This window comes from Cherax quadricarinatus, chromosome 26 (genome assembly GCF_038502225.1).
Source record: "Cherax quadricarinatus isolate ZL_2023a chromosome 26, ASM3850222v1, whole genome shotgun sequence".
Lineage (NCBI taxonomy): Eukaryota > Metazoa > Arthropoda > Malacostraca > Decapoda > Parastacidae > Cherax > Cherax quadricarinatus.
In genome coordinates, this window is record NC_091317.1 from 33,325,359 (window position 1) to 33,345,680 (window position 20,322).

A 20,322-nucleotide genomic window follows, 5' to 3' on the forward strand; every position below is an offset into this window, starting at 1 on the left:
AGCCTTATCTAAATACTGTTCACTTATATGTTTCACTGTAAACACCTGGTCCACACACCCCCTACCTTTCCTAAAGCCTCCTTGTTCATCTGCTATCCTATTCTCCGTCTTACTCTTAATTCTTTCAATAATAACTACCATACACTTTACCAGGTATACTCAGCAGACTTATCCCCCTATAATTTTTGCACTCTCTTTTATCCCCTTTGCCTTTATACAAAGGAGCTATGCATGCTCTCTGCCAATCCCTAGGTACCTTACCCTCTTCCATACATTTATTAAATAATTGCACCAACCACTCCAAAACTATATCCCCACCTCCTTTTAACATTTCTATCTTTATCCCATCAATCCCGGCTGCCTTACCCCCTTTCATTTTACCTACTGCCTCACGAACTTCCCCCACACTCACAACTGGCTCTTCCTCACTCCTACAAGATGTTATTCCTCCTTGTCCTATACACGAAATCACAGCTTCCCTATCTTCATCAACATTTAACAATTCCTCAAAATATTCCCTCCATCTTCCCAATACCTCTATTTTCATATAGTCGGACTTGAGTCCTGGAAATGGGAAGTACAATGCCTGCACTTTAAAGGAGGGGTTTGGGATATTGGCAGTTTGGAGGGATATTTTGGATATCTTTATATGTGTATGCTTCTAGACTGTTGTGTTCTGAGCACCTCTGCAAAAACAGTGATAATGTGCGAGTGTGGTGAAAGTGTTGAATGATGATGAAAGTATTTTCTTTTTGGGGATTTTCTTTCTTTTTTGGGTCACCCTGCCTCGGTGGGAGACGGCCGACTTGTTAAAAAAAAAAACAAAAAAAAAAAAATCCATTTGTTCTCTAGGCTTTCTTAACTTGTTAATCTCACTCCAAAACTTTCTTATTTTCAACAAAATTTGTTGATAACATCTCACCCACTCTCTCATTTGCTCTCTTTTTACATTGCTTCACCACTCTCTTAACCCCTCTCTTTTTCTCCATATACTCTTCCCGCCTTGCATCACTTCTACTTTGTAAAAACTTCTCATATGCTAACTTTTTCTCCCTTACTACTGTTTACATCATCATTCCACCAATCGCTCCTCTTCCCTCCCGCACCCACTTTCCTGTAACCACAAACTTCTGCTGAACACTAACACTACATTTTTAAACCTACCCCCATACCTCTTCGACCCCATTGCCTATGCTCTCATTAGCCCATCTATCCTCCAATAGCTGTTTATATCTTACCCTAACTGCCTCCTCTTTTAGTTTATAAACCTTCACCTCTCTCTTCCCTGATACTTCTATTCTTGTATCCCATCTACCTTTTACTCTCAGTGTAGCTACAACTAGAAAGTGATCTGATATATCTGTGGCCCCTCTATAAACATGTACATCCTGAAGTCTACTCAACAGTCTTTTATCTACCAATACATAATCCAACAAACTACTGTCATTTCGTCCTACATCATATCTTGTATACTTATTTATCCTCTTTCTTAAAATATGTATTACCTATAACTAAACCCCTTTCTATACAAAGTTCAATCAAAGGGCTCCCATTATCATTTACACCTGGCACCCCAAACTTACCTACCACACCCTCTCTAAAAGTTTCTCCTACTTTAGCATTCAGGTCCCCTACCACAATTACTCTCTCACTTGGTTCAAAGGCTCCTAGACATTCACTTAACATCTCCCAAAATCTCACTCTCTCCTCTGCATTCCTCTCTTCTCCAGGTGCATACACGCTTATTATGACCCACTTCTCGCATCCAACCTTTACTTTAATCCACATAATTCTTGAATTTACACATTCATATTCTCTTTTCTCCTTCCATAACTGATCATTCAACATTACTGCTACCCCTTCCTTTGCTCTAACTCTCTCAGATACTCCAGATTTAATCCCATTTATTTCCCCCCACTGAAACTCCCCTACCCCCTTCAGCTTTGTTTCGCTTAGGGCCAGGACATCCAACTTCTTTTCATTCATAACATCAGCAATCATCTGTTTCTTGTCATGCACACTACATCCACGCACATTTAAGCATCCCTGTCTTATAAAGTTTTTCTTCTTCTCTTTTTTAGTAAATGTCTACAGGAGAAGGGGTTACTAGCCCATTGCTCCCGGCATTTGAGTCGCCTCATACGACACGCATGGCTTACGGAGGAAAGATTCTTTTCCACTTCCCCATGGACAATAGAAGAAATAAAGAAGAACAAGAGCTATTTAGAAAAAGGAGAAAAACATAGATATTTTATTTATTTTATTATCACACCGGCCGATTCCCACCAAGGCAGGGTGGCCCGAAAAAGAAAAACTTTCACCATCATTCACTCCATCACTGTCTTGCCAGAAGGGTGCTTTACACTACAGTTTTTAAACTGCAACATTAACACCCCTCCTTCAGAGTGCAGGCACTGTACTTCCCATCTCCAGGACTCAAGTCCGGCCTGCCGGTTTCCCTGAATCCCTTCATAAATGTTACTTTGCTCACACTCCAACAGCACGTCAAGTATTAAAAACCATTTGTCTCCATTCACTCCTATCAAACACGCTCACGCATGCCTGCTGGAAGTCCAAGCCCCTCGCACACAAAACCTCCTTTACCCCCTCCCTCCAACCCTTCCTAGGCCGACCCCTACCCCGCCTTCCTTCCACTACAGACTGATACACTCTTGAAGTCATTCTGTTTCGCTCCATTCTCTCTACATGTCCGAACCACCTCAACAACCCTTCCTCAGCCCTCTGGACAACAGTTTTGGTAATCCCGCACCTTCTCCTAACTTCCAAACTACGAATTCTCTGCATTATATTCACACCACACATTGCCCTCAGACATGGCATCTCCACTGCCTCCAGCCTTCTCCTCGCTGCAACATTCATCACCCACGCTTCACACCCATATAAGAGCGTTGGTAAAACTATACTCTCATACATTCCCCTCTTTGCCTCCAAGGACAAAGTTCTTTGTCTCCACAGACTCCTAAGTGCACCACTCACTCTTTTTCCCTCATCAATTCTATGATTCACCTCATCTTTCATAGACCCATCCGCTGACACGTCCACTCCCAAATATCTGAATACGTTCACCTCCTCCATACTCTCTCCCTCCAATCTGATATTCAATCTTTCATCACCTAATCTTTTTGTTATCCTCATAACCTTACTCTTTCCTGTATTCACCTTTAATTTTCTTCTTTTGCACACCCTACCAAATTCATCCACCAATCTCTGCAACTTCTCTTCAGAATCTCCCAAGAGCACAGTGTCATCAGCAAAGAGCAGCTGTGACAACTCCCACTTTGTGTGTGATTCTTTATCTTTTAACTCCACGCCTCTTGCCAAGACCCTCGCATTTACTTCTCTTACAACCCCATCTATAAATATATTAAACAACCACGGTGACATCACACATCCTTGTCTAAGGCCTACTTTTACTGGGAAAAAATTTCCCTCTTTCCTACATACTCTAACCTAGATGTATGTATATATATAAGCATGTGCATGTCTGTGAAGTGTGACTAAAGTGTAAGTAGGAGTAGCAAGATATCCCTGTTATCTAGCGTGTTTATGAGACAGAAAAAGAAAACAGCAATCCTACCATCATGCAAAACAGTTTAGCATCGAGATCCTCAGCCACAAGTACTCTCTCACTTGGTTCGAAACTCCCCATGCACTCACTCAACATTTCCCAAAATCTGTTGGAGTGTGAGCAGGGTAATATTTTGTGAAGGGATTCAGGGAAACTGGTTAGCCAGACTTGAGTCCTGGAAATGGGAAGTACAATGCCTGCACTTTAAAGGAGGGGTTTGGGATATTGGCAGTTTGGAGGGACTTCTGAACTGTCGTATATGAGCGCCTCTGCAAAGACAGTGATTATGTATGAGTAAGGTGAAAGTGTTGAATGATGAAAGTATTTTCTTTTTGGGGATTTTCTTGCTTTTTGGGTCACCCTGTCTCAGTGGGAGACTACAGATTTGTTAAAAAAAAAAAAAAAAATGTAAACCCCATATTGTAATCTTTACAGAGAACTAAACATATCAATTTCAATAAACATGATGAGGGCGCCTGCTGCACATACCAAGCAGTAAATGGATATCTAGGAAACAGTCAGCTATTGTGTGTCACCTAGGAAGGAGGGTCAAAAGACCCCAATGGAATTAAGCTAAACAATTTTGCATTCTTGGGTTAACCTGAGTTAATACTGTAATACAAAAATTTTATTTATTGTAGGGTCCATGATACAGTGTCATTCAACATGGTAAATATGAATACATAGTATAAAGCACGGTACCATTCTGGTCAAGTAACATTTTTTCCATTTTCCAAGCTACTCCAGACCCCATGTTGGTCTGATAACATGACCTTCACAACAAATTTTGTCCTACAAGTAAAAATTCATTTATTAATACCTGACACCATTTGACTATACAGGAGGGCTCCACTTATACAGCAGGTTTGGTTCTGGGTTACTGTTGTAAAGCAAAAATTGCCATAAAGTGAAACATAGCCCTTTTTCCACTTTCAAATGCATGTAAAAGCCTGATAACATGTTTGCACCATCATATAGTTACAAAAAATGCAATATCTATAAATTATAAACATCTCCAGTGAATACTAGAAAGATCTGCCCCTCTAGCATTCAGCCTGTTACTGGGTTTTTGTAACAAGTAGTCAGTATCCAGGTCCAATTATCCATAGAATTACAGTAAGTTGAACATTGCTTTAGGATTTCAACTGGAAGGTTACTAACTAATCGAATTAATATTAACATTAATATTAATATTATTATTAGGCTTCAGAGTGGGTAGGGGATGTGTAGATCAAGTGTTTACATTGAAGCATATATGTGAACAGTATTTAGATAAAGGTAGGGAAGTTTTTATTGCATTTATGGATTTAGAAAAGGCATATGATAGAGTGGATAGAGGAGCAATGTGGCAGATGTTGCAAGTATATGGAATAGGTGGTAAGTTACTAAATGCTGTAAAGAGCTTTTATGAGGATAGTGAGGCTCAGGTTAGGGTGTGTAGAAGAGAGGGAGACTACTTCCCGGTAAAAGTAGGTCTTAGACAGGGATGTGTAATGTCACCATTACACCCTGGGTCACCCTGCAGGTGGGAGACGGCCAACTTTGTTGGGGGGAAAAAAAAAAAAAATTAATATTAATGTTATCTAGGTAGACAAGTAAATACTTTATATAATATACCTGGAGTTTACCTGGAGAGAGTTCCGGGGGTCAATGCCCCCGCAGCCTGGTCTGTGACCAGGCCTCCTGGTGAACAGAGAAAACTAAGAAAACACGAATATATATAGTGACAGAAGTCAGGTGAAGTGTTGTGTGGGTAGAGTAATAGTGGAACTAACGTGGTGAGACAGATGGTTACAGAGGGACCTGTTGATATGTTACAGAAGTTTCCAGAATGGGTAATATCCTTTTGATTAGCAATTTTGAGATACTGTAACTACTGGACTTTTGTTTTATAGTGTTACTGACAGCAATTAGGGCAGCTTCTATGCATTTCCTCCATCTTAAATCATCTTTCATTAATCACTAGTTTAGCCTCGCTGAATTTCACGAGGTGTCCAGCATTGTCCCTACATATATATGAGTTTTCTTAGTTTTCTCTGTATTAGGACTGAGGAAGCCACTCATGGCAAAACTTTTCCTATAATAAATGTCCTGAACTGTACATAAGTGTCTTTTTCCACATCTTGTTGGTATCACCATACCATTTCTTCAAGTGAAGAATGGGTATAATTGAAAACTGACGTATTAGCGAAATGCCGTAAAATGAAGTGTTGTAAAACATGGCCTTCCTGTATTTAGTCTTAACACTTTCAGGGTTCAGAGGCCAAATTTCAAAGTGCACACCTGGGTCCAAGAATTTAACCCTTTGACTGTCGCGGCCGTATATATACGTCTTACGAGGTACCGTGTTTGACGTATATATACTCAAATTCTAGCAGCTTCAAATCAAGCAGGAGAAAGCTGGTAGGCCCACATGTGAGAATGGGTCTGTGTGGTCAGTGTGCACCATATAAAAAAATCCTGGAGCACGCAGTGCATAATGAGAAAAAAAAAACTCCAACCATTTTCTTTAATTAAAATGCCGACTTTGTGGTCTATTTTCGTATAGTATTTATGGTTGTATTCTCATTTTCTTGGTCTCATTTGATAGAATGGAAAACATGTTATAGAAGTAGAGGTGATTTTGATTGATTTTACTATAAAAAGAACCTGGAAATGGAGCTCAAAGTAGGGAAAATGTTTGATTTTTGCCAATGTTCAAAAGTAAACAAATGATGTCATTGTCCAATAAATGTCCAACTAGCCATTCTAATATGCAGTCATGAATGGGTTGATGTTATTTATACAATTATTACAGTATTGCAGTAGTCCGCATAATAGTAAGTCTTCTATTTTTTGTTTGAATAAAAATTCAAAATAGAAAGCAAGAGTAATATCAGAGGGGCCTCGAGACATGACTGATGAACAAAGAAAATGTTATTTTAGAGCCAGGAATGTCTGCATTGTTCATTCTGGACCTTATTTTGAAATTGTCATATTTTTTAATTTTTGTGAAATTGGCCAAATTGCAAATTTCTGACCACATTATTGGGTAGTTGAAATCGGTAAATGGGCAGTTTCTTGTACTCAATCGATAGAAAAAATGGAGTTCTAAAGAAATAGCTACGAGTTTGGTCAACTGGAACAATGGAATTAGCTGAAAATAGGGTTCAAAGTGGGCGAAATCGCCGATTTGTAAATATCGCCGAGGTCGCTAACTTCGCGAGAGCATAATTCCGTCAGTTTTCCATCAAATTTCGTTTTTTTGGGGTCATTACAATCGGGAAACGATTCTCTATCATTTCGTAAGAATTTTTTTTTTTTTTTTTTTTTTAATTTTGCAACACCAGGAGACACCTCAGGATTGGGGGTTGCGACAGTCAAAGGGTTAATTAAAAAAAAAAAAAAAAAAATTCTTATGAAATGGTAGAGAATCTTTTTCTGAAGGCAATAAAACAATAAGTATGAAATTTGATGGAAAATTGACAAAATTATGCTCTCGCGAATTTTGATGTGCCAGCGATATTTACGGATCGGCGATTTTGCCAAATTTGACTCCCATTTTAGGCCAATTACACTATTCCAGTCGACCAAATTCTTAGCTATTTCACTAGTATTACTTCTATTCTATCGATTGAGCACAAGAAATTGCCAAGTCAACTGTTTCAACTACAAAATAGTGATCAGAAATTGGTAATTTGGCCAATTTAACACAAAGTTCAAAATATTCCAATTTCAAAATAAGGTCCAGAATATACAATGTAGGTATTCCTGGCACTAAACTAACATTTCCTCTGTTCATTAGTTACGTTCTGAGGCTTTACAAATTAATTCCATTTTGATTTTTTATTCACAATGAATTTTTATTCAAACCAAAAAATAGAAGATTTACTGTTATGCAATATTGCAATAATTGTATAAATATCATCACCACATTTGTGAATGTATATTAGACCCACCAGCTGGCGTGTATTAGACGTGCGAAGTCGTTTGTTTACTCAAGAACATCGGCAAAAATTTAACATTTCTGCTACTTTGAGCTCAGTTTCAAGCCATTTCCAGTGCTAAAACCAATCAAAATCATCTCTATTTCTGTAATATGTCTTCCATTCTATCAATTGAGACCAAGAAATCGCAAATACAACTATAAAAAACATACGAAAAAACACTGCAAAGTCGCTGTTTTAATAAAAAATCATGGTCTCAGTTTTTTCTCCTTATACAGTGTGTGCTGCAGGATTTGTTTTATGTGGTGCACACATACCACATAGATGTATTCTCTCATATCTAGGCCCAAATTTACCACTCACAGCTTATCAAAGTGAGCTGAGCTCATGGCGTAGATCTACAGTTTGGACCCTGAACGTAAAGCCGTAGATCTACAGCACGGATCCTGAAAGGGTTAAAACTTACTGAGAAAACAGCTAAATGTTTGAAGTATCAAAAAATGGTTTAATACCAATTCTTAATTATACGGCCTGGTCACAGACCGGGCCGCGGGGGCGTTGACCCCCGGAACTCTCTCCAGGTAAACTCTCCAGGTAAACACCTAACCCTCTCCTGAATCTTCTCATTGTAAATACATTCTTAAAATAATGCCAGCATCACAAACCAAATAAGCAATTACGTACTTTTTGGAAAATATTTTATATTTTTTTTATAAACTTAAAGCATCGCTCACATCTATACTACTGTCAAAGCCAAGCAAGACCAGCTGTGATAAATTACTGTTAAAGTATTGTACACTGAAATTATTATAGTATTGTGTATTTTTAGTACATGTGTATTATTATTACAGTATTGTGTATTTTTATATGTATATACTTCTAAACTGTTGTATCCTGGGCACCTCTGCAAAAACAGTGATTATGTGCGAGTGAGGTGAAAGTGTTGAATGATGAAAGTATTTTCTTTTTGGAGATTTTCTTTCTCTTTGGGTCACCCTGCCTCGGTGGGAGACGGCTGACTTGTTGGGGAAAAAAAAAAAAATGTGACAGTCTATCAGAGTTTTCAGGGTAACAAAGTTAGTACTGTAGTGTAATATCAACAATAAGTCAACACATACATATGCTAAAAAACAAACACCTTCAGTATAACAACTTACTGACTTGAATATAGTTACTGCAGCATTAACAATGCCAGTGTACACATGTTCTCCTGACACCTGGAAGGCTAGTCTTGCACGTATAGTGTCCAGGGGATACGTAAGAAAGACAGCAGTCACCCCGGCCAGTGAACCAGCAACAGCTGAAGTGCCTTTACTCAAGTATTTATTGTTACCCCATATGCTGTTTAGCACCTGAAAGAGCAGAAAAATATTTTAATCATAATTTAAATAATTGCATATTATTTATTACCACTCAAACTGTCATTGTACAAATGTAATATTGGCTCAAAAATTACCATTCTTACATTTTTTCATAAAAATTCTTACACTGTTACTCTCATCATTTGATGTACACTGTTAGTAAGAGTACACAGTAGTACATGACATATAATATTGTTATTTTGCTATTAAAGATACTTTTTTAGGACAATTAAAATTTTAAATAGTACTTGGTAACTCAAATATTGCTCATCAGAAAGCACTATACATCCTTATGTCAATAATCTTCAATACTCACAGTGTCTTTCATAAGCAATTTCACCCTACTCATGGCATCACTCAACTTTTGCTACCGAGATTCCCATGTCGAGTTTTCTTCCTCAGTGCAATTCCTTGAACAGTGTTGCTAATCTGACCACTTTGAGGCACATCTATATATGAACTTATAATTTGTTCTTTATAATAACCATTGCCAGGTACAATACTTAAAGTAATTTTTTTAATGTACTGGCCATTTCCCAGAGGCAGGGGGACCTAAAAAACTAAGTTTGTCTTTTTACATTTAGTAATTTATACAGGAGGGATTACTAGCCCCTTGCTCCAGGTATTTTAGTCACCTCTTACAACTAGCATGGCTTGTGCAGGAAGAATTGTTTTCCACTTTACCATGGAGATTAAATTGTATACATTATTACATCCATGGAGAGACACTGAACCTCTAAGGGTCGTACAGCATCAGAGGAATGGAGAGTAATCAAGTTTGATCTTAGGAAGGGGAGAGTAGATCTAATTCTTTAGATCAAGAACCCTTCAACTGCATCAAGGCATCTCCTTGAAGGCTGAAACTTTATATAGCAAATTTATCAGAATAATGTTAATACTGTACAGGGGTATTCAAATTATAGAAAATTCAAAATACTGTACCTCTATTCAAGTTTGTTCAAATTTAAAAAAAATTCAAATTTAAATTATAAAGTTTTAGTCTATTTCACACTATTTCCCATATAGATCTTTGTTACTGATGCCATAGTGTTGCTTGCATAGATCTATATTTTAAGCACTGCACCTTCCCAAGGGTTGTGAGCAGAAAATTTGACCCAGACATACTAATAAAAGAGATGATTTTGTTGGTTTCAAACTGGAAGCAGCTTGAAGTAGGTCTCAAAGTGGTGATTTGCCTGAGGAAGGGTAGGGTCCCACCCCTCCCCAGCCTATTTTATGGGGTAACTAAAGCTGCTTCAATTACTGAGAGCTTAAACCATAACCAATCATTTTTGGCTCTATCTTACTATCTGATTAATTGGATAAAACCTTAGATTTTTTGTGTGATGATTAAATGAAAAAGGAGAGCAAGTGTTATATAAGAGAGGCCTGAAGACATGATTAATGGAGAGAGGAAAGGCTACTTTAGTAGATTGAATTCCTACAGTGTATTTTGGACTGTCTTTCAATTGGAATTTGTTAAATTAGTGTACAATTAGCCAAACAAATATTGCAATTTGAAATTTCGAAATTTTTTCTTCACAAAATTCTGCTTTTTATAGATAGAAGAAATTTATTTTTATTTTTTTATAAATTTGGGAAGGATTTTAAATACAGTGGGCCCTTGAGTTTCAATTTTAATCGGTTCCAGAAGATATGTCTCAAAACTATCATAACTCAAACCCAAAAATACAGTTTTATGGTTATTCGTTGCAAGTCCCCAGATGTTTAAATTTTACTTTACCTTATTGTACCATATCATGCACTAATTCTAACTCCATTTTTTTCACAATTTCTGGCATGACTTTCAGAGAAACTGCCTGTCTACTGTGCACTTTACCTAGCTATAATCACTTGGTAACACAAAAGATGGTGTAATTAAATAACAAAAGCAGTTATGAAGGGTAAATAATCCAGAATTGGTGCAGGCAACACATATGGTATCTTCAAACTGAAGAGGAAACAAACTGTAGTACAAATGCTGCTGCTGGCTAAGATGCTACTACAGACATTCATTTCCATTGCTGACTGGCTGCTAAGCCACCCGTACACGAAACACGAAAATCACTCACTACGAAAGCAAAAGACTTGGCAGATGATGCACCATCCCCCCAATGAAAAGCAGGGGTGTCACTAGCACGTTAAGAGACCATACAATAAGTGTCAGGGGCCCGAGACTGTTCAACTGCCTCCCAGCACACATAAGGGGGATTACCAACAGACCCCTGGCAGTCTTCAAGCTGGCACTGGACAAGCACCTAAAGTCAGTTCCGGATCAGCCGGGCTGTGGCTCGTACATTGGTTTGCGTGCAGCCAGCAGCAACAGCCTGGTTGATCAGGCTCTGATCCACCAGGAGGCCTGGTCACAGACCGGGCCGCGGGGGCGTTGACCCCCGGAACTCTCTCTAGGTACACCCCCACTGACACACTTACTGGTGCAGATGCTGCCCAAGAGTACGTAGAGGCTGAAGGATTCCTCCCCCAACAAGTCTTCAATTGTGACAAAACAGGCCTCTTTTGGAAGAAAATGCCAAAGTGGACCTACATCACACAAGAGGAAAAGGCACTGCCAGAACACAAGCCTATGAAAGATAGGCTAACACTCTTGTTCTGTGGTAATGCTAGTGGGGATTTCAAAGTGAAGCCTTTTACTGGTGTATCACTCTGAAAATCCCCAAGTGTTCAAGAAAAACAATGTCATCAAAAGTAAACTGTGTGTGATGCGGAAGGCTAACAATAAGGCGTGGGTCACGAGGCAAATTTTCATTGAGTGGGTCAATGAAGTGTCTGGCCAAAGTGTGAAGAAATACCTCCTGGAAAATCGATTACCACTCAAGTGCCTCCTGGTAATGGACAATGCTCCTGCTCATCCTCCAGACTTGGAAGACTAATTGTTAGAGGAGTTTAGTTTCATCACAGTGAAGTTCTTGCCCCCATGGACCAGCAAGTCATTTCAAACTTCAAAAAGCTCTACACCAAAGCAATGTTTCAAAGGTACTTTGAAGTGACCTCGGACACTGAATTGACCCTAAGAGAGTTCTGGAGGAATCGCTTCAATATCCTCAATAGCTTAAGCCTTATAGATAAGGCTTGGCAGGAAGTGACTTCCAGGACGAACTCTGCTTGGAGAAAACTGTGGCCAGAATGTGTCCAAAAGAAGGATTTTATAGGGTTTAAGACTGACCCTGACGACCCTATGCCTATTGTGGAATCTATTGTGACTTTGGGGAAGTCCATAGGGTTGGATGCGAGTGGCCAGGATGCGGAAGATTTCATGGACGACCACAGGGAAGAGGTAACTACTGAAGAGCTCCAAGACCTTCAACTGGAACAGCAACAGACTGCAGCTGAGGAAATTGCTTCAGAGGAGGAAGAAAGAGGGAAGAATGTGCCTTCTTCAGTGATTAAGGACATGTGTGCAAAGAAGAGCGAGTTGCAAAGTTTTGTGGAGAAATATCACCCCTAACAAAGCTGTTGAAAGCTGTGTCTGCATCATGTTCAATGACAATGCCTTGTCCCATTTTAGGCAAATTTTAAAGAGATGCCCAAAAACAGACCTCTCTGGACAGATATTTTGGGTGACAGGGGTACACTGACAAGCCGGTCCTAGTGCCAGTTAGACAAAGAAGGGAAGAAACTCCGGATAGGGCCTTGATACCTGATGTCCTTTCGGAAGGGGAGTCCCCATCAAAACAATAACCTCTCCTCCCTCTCCCCTCCTCGCTGTCTTCCATACGCCAACAAGAGTCTTCAATAAAGGTAAAAGTGATGTTAAATGTTCATTTATCCATTTCATTAGTCATTTATATTCATTTCGCATTGTTTTCTGTATGTAAAACTATAGTTATTCTCTATTTATGTATTTTTTGTTAATATTTTTGGGTGTCTGGAATAGATTAATTGGATTTACATTATTTCTTATAGGAAATATTGCTTCAGTTTTTGTACAATTCAGTTTTCGTCAGACTTTTCAGAACGGATTAATCACGAAAACAGAGGTTCCACTAACTTACTAAATGTTAAAAACAGAAAAACTTTTGTTTCTTCCTTTTGATGTCACTTTGTAATAATAATACAAAAAAAAAAAAAAAAACTTAAGATAGGAATGTTTACCCTAATACATGAAAAGGGAGACCAAACAGATGTCATAAGCCAATATTAAACATTTTTTTTTTTTTTTTTTTTTTTTTTTTTTTTAATAAGTCGGCCGTCTCCCACCGAGGCAGGGTGACCCAAAAAAGAAAGAAAATCCCCAAAAAGAAAATACTTTCATCATCATTCAACACTTTCACCACACTCACACATTATCACTGTTTTTGCAGAGGTGCTCAGAATACAACAATCTAGAAGCATACACACATAAAGATACACAACATATCCCTCCAAACTGCCAATATCCCAAACCCCTCCTTTAAAGTGCAGGCATTGTACTTCCCATTTCCAGGACTCAAGTCCGACTATATGAAAATAACCGGTTTCCCTGAATCCCTTCACTAAATATTACCCTGCTCACACTCCAACAGATCGTCAGGTCCCAAGTACCATTCGTCTCCATTCACTCCTATCTAACACGCTCACGCACGCTTGCTGGAAGTCCAAGCCCCTCGCCCACAAAACCTCCTTTACCCCCTCTCTCCAACCCTTTCGAGGACGACCCCTACCCCGCCTTCCTTCCCCTATAGATTTATATGCTTTCCATGTCATTCTACTTTGATCCATTCTCTCTAAATGACCAAACCACCTCAACAACCCCTCTTCTGCCCTCTGACTAATACTTTTATTAACTCCACACCTTCTCCTAATTTCCACACTCCGAATTTTCTGCATAATATTTACACCACACATTGCCCTTAAACAGGACATCTCCACTGCCTCCAACCGTCTCCTCACTGCTGCATTTACCACCCAAGCTTTACACCCATATAAAAGTGTTGGTACTACTATACTTTCATACATTCCCTTCTTTGCCTCCATAGATAACATTTTTTGACTCCACATATACCTCAATGCACCACTCACCTTTTTTCCCCTCATCAATTCTATGATTAACCTCATCCTTCATAAATCCATCCGCCGACACGTCAACTCCCAAGTATCTGAAAACATTCACTTCTTCCATACTACTCCTCCCCAATTTAATATCCAATTTTTCTTTATCTAAATCATTTGACACCCTCATCACCTTACTCTTTTCTATGTTCACTTTCAGCTTTCTACCTTTACACACATTACCAAACTCATCCATTAACCTTTGCAATTTTTCTTTAGAATTTCCCATAAGCACAGTATCATCAGCAAAAAGTAACTGTCAATTCCCATTTTGAATTTGATTACCTAAAATTTAATCCCACCCCTCTCCCGAACACCCTAGCATTTACTTTCTTTACAACCCCATCTATAAATATATTAAACAACCATGGTGACATTACACATCCCTGTCTAAGACCTACTTTTACCGGGAAATAGTCTCCCTCTCTTCTACACACCCTAACCTGAGCCTCACTATCCTCATAAAAACTCTTTACAGCATTTAATAACTTACCACCTATTCCATATACTTGCAACATCTGCCACATTGCTCCTCTATCCACTATCATATGCCTTTTCTAAATCCATAAATGCAATAAAAACTTCCCTACCTTTATCTAAATACTGTTCACATATATGCTTCAATGTAAACACTTGATCTACACATCCCCTACCCACTCTGAAACCTCCTTGCTCATCCTCAATCCTACATTCTGTCTTACCTCTAATTCTTTCAATTATAACCCTACCGTACACTTTTCCTGGTATACTCATTAAGCTTATTCCTCTATAATTTTTACAGTCTCTTTTGTCCCCTTTCCCTTTATATAAAGGGACTATACATGCTCTCCGCCAATCCCTAGGTACCTTCCCCTCTTTCATACATTTATTGAACAAAAGCACCAACCACTCCAACACTATATCCCCCCCCCCTGCTTTTAACATTTCTGTCATGATCCCATCAGTTCCAGCTGCTTTACCCCCTTTCATTTTATGTAATGCCTCACGTACCTCCCCCACACTTACATTCTGCTCTTCTTCACTCCTAAAAGATGGTATACCTCCCTGACCAGTGCATGAAATTACTGCCTCTGTTTCTTCCTTAACATTTAAAAGTTCCTCAAAATATTCTCGCCATCTACCTAATACCTCCATGACTTTATTATTTAAAATTTTTGAAAACTAATTCCTACACAAATTACTCCTCTTTATCCCTTCACAATATATTTATAGCCTGTCAGTTTGGTTTCAGGCCAGATAAAGTATGAATGATGCAATAATCAGAAGGCTTGATTCAATTTACTTATCTCTTGAAAATAGCAAATATCCAGTTGGGGTGGGGGAAGGGATGACGCATCTCTTTCACTGACCTAAGGACAGGTAGTCCACAGTAGTCCACAACATCCCGATTCTTAAATTAGAATATTGTGGTATCGGGTCATTCTATCTTAACCCTTTCAGGGTCCGTCCCGTAGATCTACGGCTTCATGTTGAGTGTCCAAACCGTAGATCTACGCCAAAATTCTAGCGCCGTCAAATTTAGCGCAAAAACGCTCATAGGCCTACATGTGAGAGAACGGGTCTGCGTGGTGGTTGTGCGCCATAAACAAAAAATCTAGGCGTCCGCATAGCATTGTGGGAATGCTGGCTCAGTTACCCTTGTTCACCATGCCTCGTCGCAAGGCAGCTCTCACTCCAAGGAAAATTGGGACACTCCTGTTCCTATCTGATAGTTCTGACAGTGATGGAAGTGGAAATGAAGACGAATTCTTTGGCTTTGATCAGTTAGTGACCGAAAGGAATGACCAGGATATCGATAATAGTGCAGAAAACCCTGATGATCCTCGACCTTCTACCTCCGGTGTGGGCACTCGTCAGTCACGGTCGGTTGTACCTCAACACAAGAGAAAACTATTATTTTCGCATTGCCAGGCCAGTAATGATGATGATAATGACGTGGACTGTGATTTTATTGCTCTTGACAATCATTCGAGTGATAGTGAGGAAACATATTCACCAGTGAAGCGTCGGTATGTATGCCGCCACATGCGCTAGAGTAGTGTACCCAATGCCGTGCCCAGGGGATGGAGCACATCCCGGAGTACATCCTGTGGCCCTACACCAGGTACAGATAGTGATAGTGAGGATGATGTGGCTACACTTGGCATGGATAGACCACAGGCATCAATAGGTGGTGGTAGTGGTGATGGTAGTGCCACGGCCATGCGTGACTCACCAGCCCAGGCTGGGACCCACGCTGCTGACTCCGCAGTTCAAGGACAAAGTGGAGCATCAGCCACCAGCCCACCACAACCACAACTACCTGCACAACCAGCCTATGATGTCCAGTATCCACCAGCAAACAGTATCTGGGATTGGCAGCAAAATACCAATTTTGTTCCCAAGCCCCACCACTTTGATGACTCTCAAAGTGGAATTCTACCAACTTGTCCCCTTGGAAACACTGCAAATGAACTGGAATTCTTTGAACTATTCTTTGACCAGCCATTGATGGAAACTATTGTCAGGGAAAGTAACAAGTATTTTGAGTACACCATGGTAAATACGATCATATCACCACAGTCAAGACTACACCAGTGGAAAGAGACGACTGTTGCAGAAATGTATTTGCTTTTTGCAACAATAATGCTTATGCCTCATGTCTATAAGCATAATATAAAAGCATACTGTTCCACAGATCGGCTAATTTCTACCCCGGTCTTCAGTGAACAGGTTTATCTTACTGTTAGGTATGTTGCACTTCTCTGACAAAACCAGGCCTGACAGAAGTGACAGGTTATACAAGATTAGAAATGTTTTTATATATCTCAAACAAAAGTTCAGCATGTACTTTTATCCATTCAAGAATCTTGTAATTGACGAGTCTTTGATTTTGTTCAAAGGTAGGCTGTCATTCAAGCAGTATATACCGAGGAAGAGGAAGCGCTTTGGTATAAAACTGTTTGTACTCTGTGACTGTGACAGTGGTCTGGTATTGGATATTGTTGTATACACAGGAAGTAAAACATTGAAAGATACCAAGATGTTATTGGGTATCTCAGGTGACGTAGTGAGAAACATGATGGCACCTTATCTTGGTAAGGGGCATACATTATATACCGATAACTGGTACACAAGCCCATTACTCAGTGATTTCTTGAGAGTGAACAAGGCAGATGTGTGTAGCCCAATGCGTTCTAATCGTAAACATATGCCCAGGCTCAACGCAGGTGCTCGTGGTGATGACATGCAGGTGTTAACTGCCAATGACATCATGGCATTACGGTGGCATGACAAACTAGATGTCAGATTGTTGACAACCATTCACCGTAATGAAATGCAAGACAGTGGCAAAGTTGACCGAGTGACTAATGAACGTATTCGAAAACCAGTGACAGTGATTGATTATACACAAAACATGCGCTTGGTTGACAAATGTGACATGCACATTGGCTTTGTTGATTGTGTTCGTAAAAGTTACAAGTGGTACATGAAACTTTTCTTCCATCTCATGGACATTTCAATGCTCAATGCATATAATATGTACCAAATGAAGACTGGTAACAGACCACTGTATGGTGAATTTTGTTTGTCTGTTGTCAGACAACTCATAATGAAGTGCCAGGTAACAACACCTGCAATACAACAAGGTCCTCGAACTCCTCAGGATATACCCAAGCGTTTGAGGAGGGAAGGTGATCATTTCATAATACAGCTTCCTTCAACTCAGAAGAAATTTGCTCAGAAGAGATGCATTGTCTGTGCACAAACAAAACGACGGCAACAAAGACGCAAAGACACTCGGTTTGTGTGTGAGGAATGTAAGGTACCTCTGTGCATGGTGCCTTGTTTCAAGGAGTTCCACAAGCTCCAACAGTTCAAAAACCATGTCCAGTGATTGTAAATATATGATAGAACATTAGTATTATACAAGATTTGTGCATGTTTATTGTAAAAAACAACAGTGGTAAACAATAATATGATAATAACTTTAGTACGGTTATTGTGTTCAATACAGTGAGTTTATATATATACACAGGTCTCCGTGACTCACGAAATTGTAATGACACGATTGCAAACAAACCATACCCCGGCTGGGATTGAACCCGCGGTCAGAGTCTCAAAACTCCAGCCCGTCGCGTTAGCCACTAGGTCTCCCTCAACATTCACGTTTTCAACTTTCACGGGCTTCACACATTCGCGAATTCCCAACCGCCAAATTCCCAGCCACCAAATTCCCAGCCGCCAAATCATATTTAAGTTTCCCGCCACCTGCGAGTCCCTACTACCCTCCCTCCGACCCCCGCAACTGGCAGCCAGCCCTCCCACCACTCAGTGTGGTGAGTGTTTTGTTTGTTCATTATTTGCTGTTAAACTACAGTATAAATAATGTAAACCCATTCATGACTGCATATTGGAATGGCTATTCGGACAGGTATTAGACGGTGACATCATGTGTTTACTCTTGAACACTGCAAAGAATTAAACATTTCTTCTACAGCTAATAATAACAATAGTAATAATAATAATAATAATAATAATAATAAATATGATATAATTGAAGAAGGAAATTGTACAAAAATACGAGGGAGTGGTTGACACATCGTCAGTGTGATTTTGTTTATGCTGGAGCGAACATTAGTCTCCCTGCTCTTCCAAACATTTCACAATAATTCATTGTGTTTGGTGCTTGTAGATTGAGTGTGACTTGAGTGGTAGAGGCAGTGATTGAGGCAGTGGTATTTAATAACATAAATGTTAATAATAATACATGTTATTAATAATAACATGTACTATTATTATTTATAACATATATGTTATTAAATACCACTGCCTCAACCGCTGAATTATTGTGAAATGTTTGGAAGAGCAGGGAGACTAATGTTCACTCCAGCATAAACAAAGTCACACTGACAATGTGTCAACCACTCCCTCGTATTTTTGTACAATTTCCTTCAATTATATCGTATTTATTATTATTATTATTATTACTATTGTTATCATTAGCAATAGCAGAAATGTTCGATTCTTTGCTGTGTTCAAGAGTAAACACATGATGTCACCGTCTAATACCTGTCCGAATAGCCATTCCAATATGCAGTCATGAATGGGTTCACATTATTTATTCTGTAGTTTAATAGCAATTAATGAACAAACAAAACACTCACCACACTGAGTGGTGGGAGGGCTGGCTGCCAGTTGCGAGGGTCGGAGGGAGGGTAGTAGGGACTCACAGTGGTGGAGGCATTGGTGGAGGCATTGGTGGAGGCAGTGGTATTTAATAACATACATGTTATTAAATAACATACGTTATTAAAGCATAACATGTATATATTTAGTACAATTTACGACGTTTTCATGTATTTTACGATTATTCATGGTTCAACAAGTTAAGGAAGCAGTATTGTAATATATTTCCCTACAATATATTGGGGCACCAAACATTCACGGTTTTTCAACATTCGCAAGGCTCTTGATCCCCTAACCCTCACGAATGTTGAGGGAGACCTGTATACATTATATACAGTATTGGTCTCTCAGGCCCCAAATGTTAGTAGGAAAAGAAAAAAATTAGAAAAGAAAAAACTACAAAAAGCGGTAAATAAAGTAATGTGCGTATGTGGAAATCATCGATGTTGCCACTACCACGTCATTTGGGGTCAACTTCTCGGCACTATCTCAGTAAGTACTGATCAGAAATTTTTTTTTTTGTCTTATTACCTTCACAAAAATATACTCTAATTCTGTAAGAAATTTTTTTTTTTTTTTTCAAAATTTCTTGGACACTGGAGCACCACTTCAGATTTTGGCCTTGGACCCTGAAGGGGTTAAAGTTCTACTTTACCGACAGACAATATATCTACAACAATGGCAACCTAATCAATTTGACCTATCAACAGAGCCTCAGGGGAGTATCTTTGGCCCTTTATTAGTCCTCGTCTACATTAATGACCTTCCTAATGCATCTCAGGAACATGAACCAGTTCTGTTTGCATCTGACAACTTTTGTTATCCCCTGTTTGGATCCAGTTGTCCTCAGTGCTGTTAATGATAGTCAAAGATATCTACACCCCGTCAACTAACTACATAAAAACCACCTAGTGGTTCACACTTACACTCACTCACCCATTTGACTATAAGCACAAAAATATGAATCTTAATCTTAAAATGATTCCTAACTAGTCACAAGTTTGTCTGTGATACTCCAATATAGAAACTATGTATTGTGCCAAAACAAAAGCATTCACATTGCTAAACTCACAAACTAGTATTTAGTCACTTAGTATTTAGTCAACTTGCTCCATAATTTGTAATAATTTAGGGTTAAGAATTTATCTAAGTTTGCCCGAAATGCCTAGCCATGCTAGGTGTCCTAGTGGCCCCCTCTGTAATTAGTATTTTATTACATGTGAACCAC

At 39.2% G+C, this 20,322-nt stretch overlaps 1 protein-coding gene across 3 annotated transcripts in view; it reads right to left on the bottom strand.

Moving 5' to 3' along the window:
• Positions 1-20,322, bottom strand: part of LOC128691720 (solute carrier family 25 member 16) — a 172,533-nt gene that overhangs the window by 77,401 nt on the left and 74,810 nt on the right. For all 3 annotated transcript variants that reach the window (XR_011392461.1, XM_053780605.2, XM_070088911.1), the window contains exon 4: positions 8,673-8,867. Coding sequence is in view for 2 of the 3 variants with exons in the window: in XM_053780605.2 (XP_053636580.2) it covers positions 8,673-8,867 (195 nt within the window). In the remaining variant the exon portion in view is untranslated. The remainder of the gene's footprint in view (positions 1-8,672; positions 8,868-20,322) is intronic.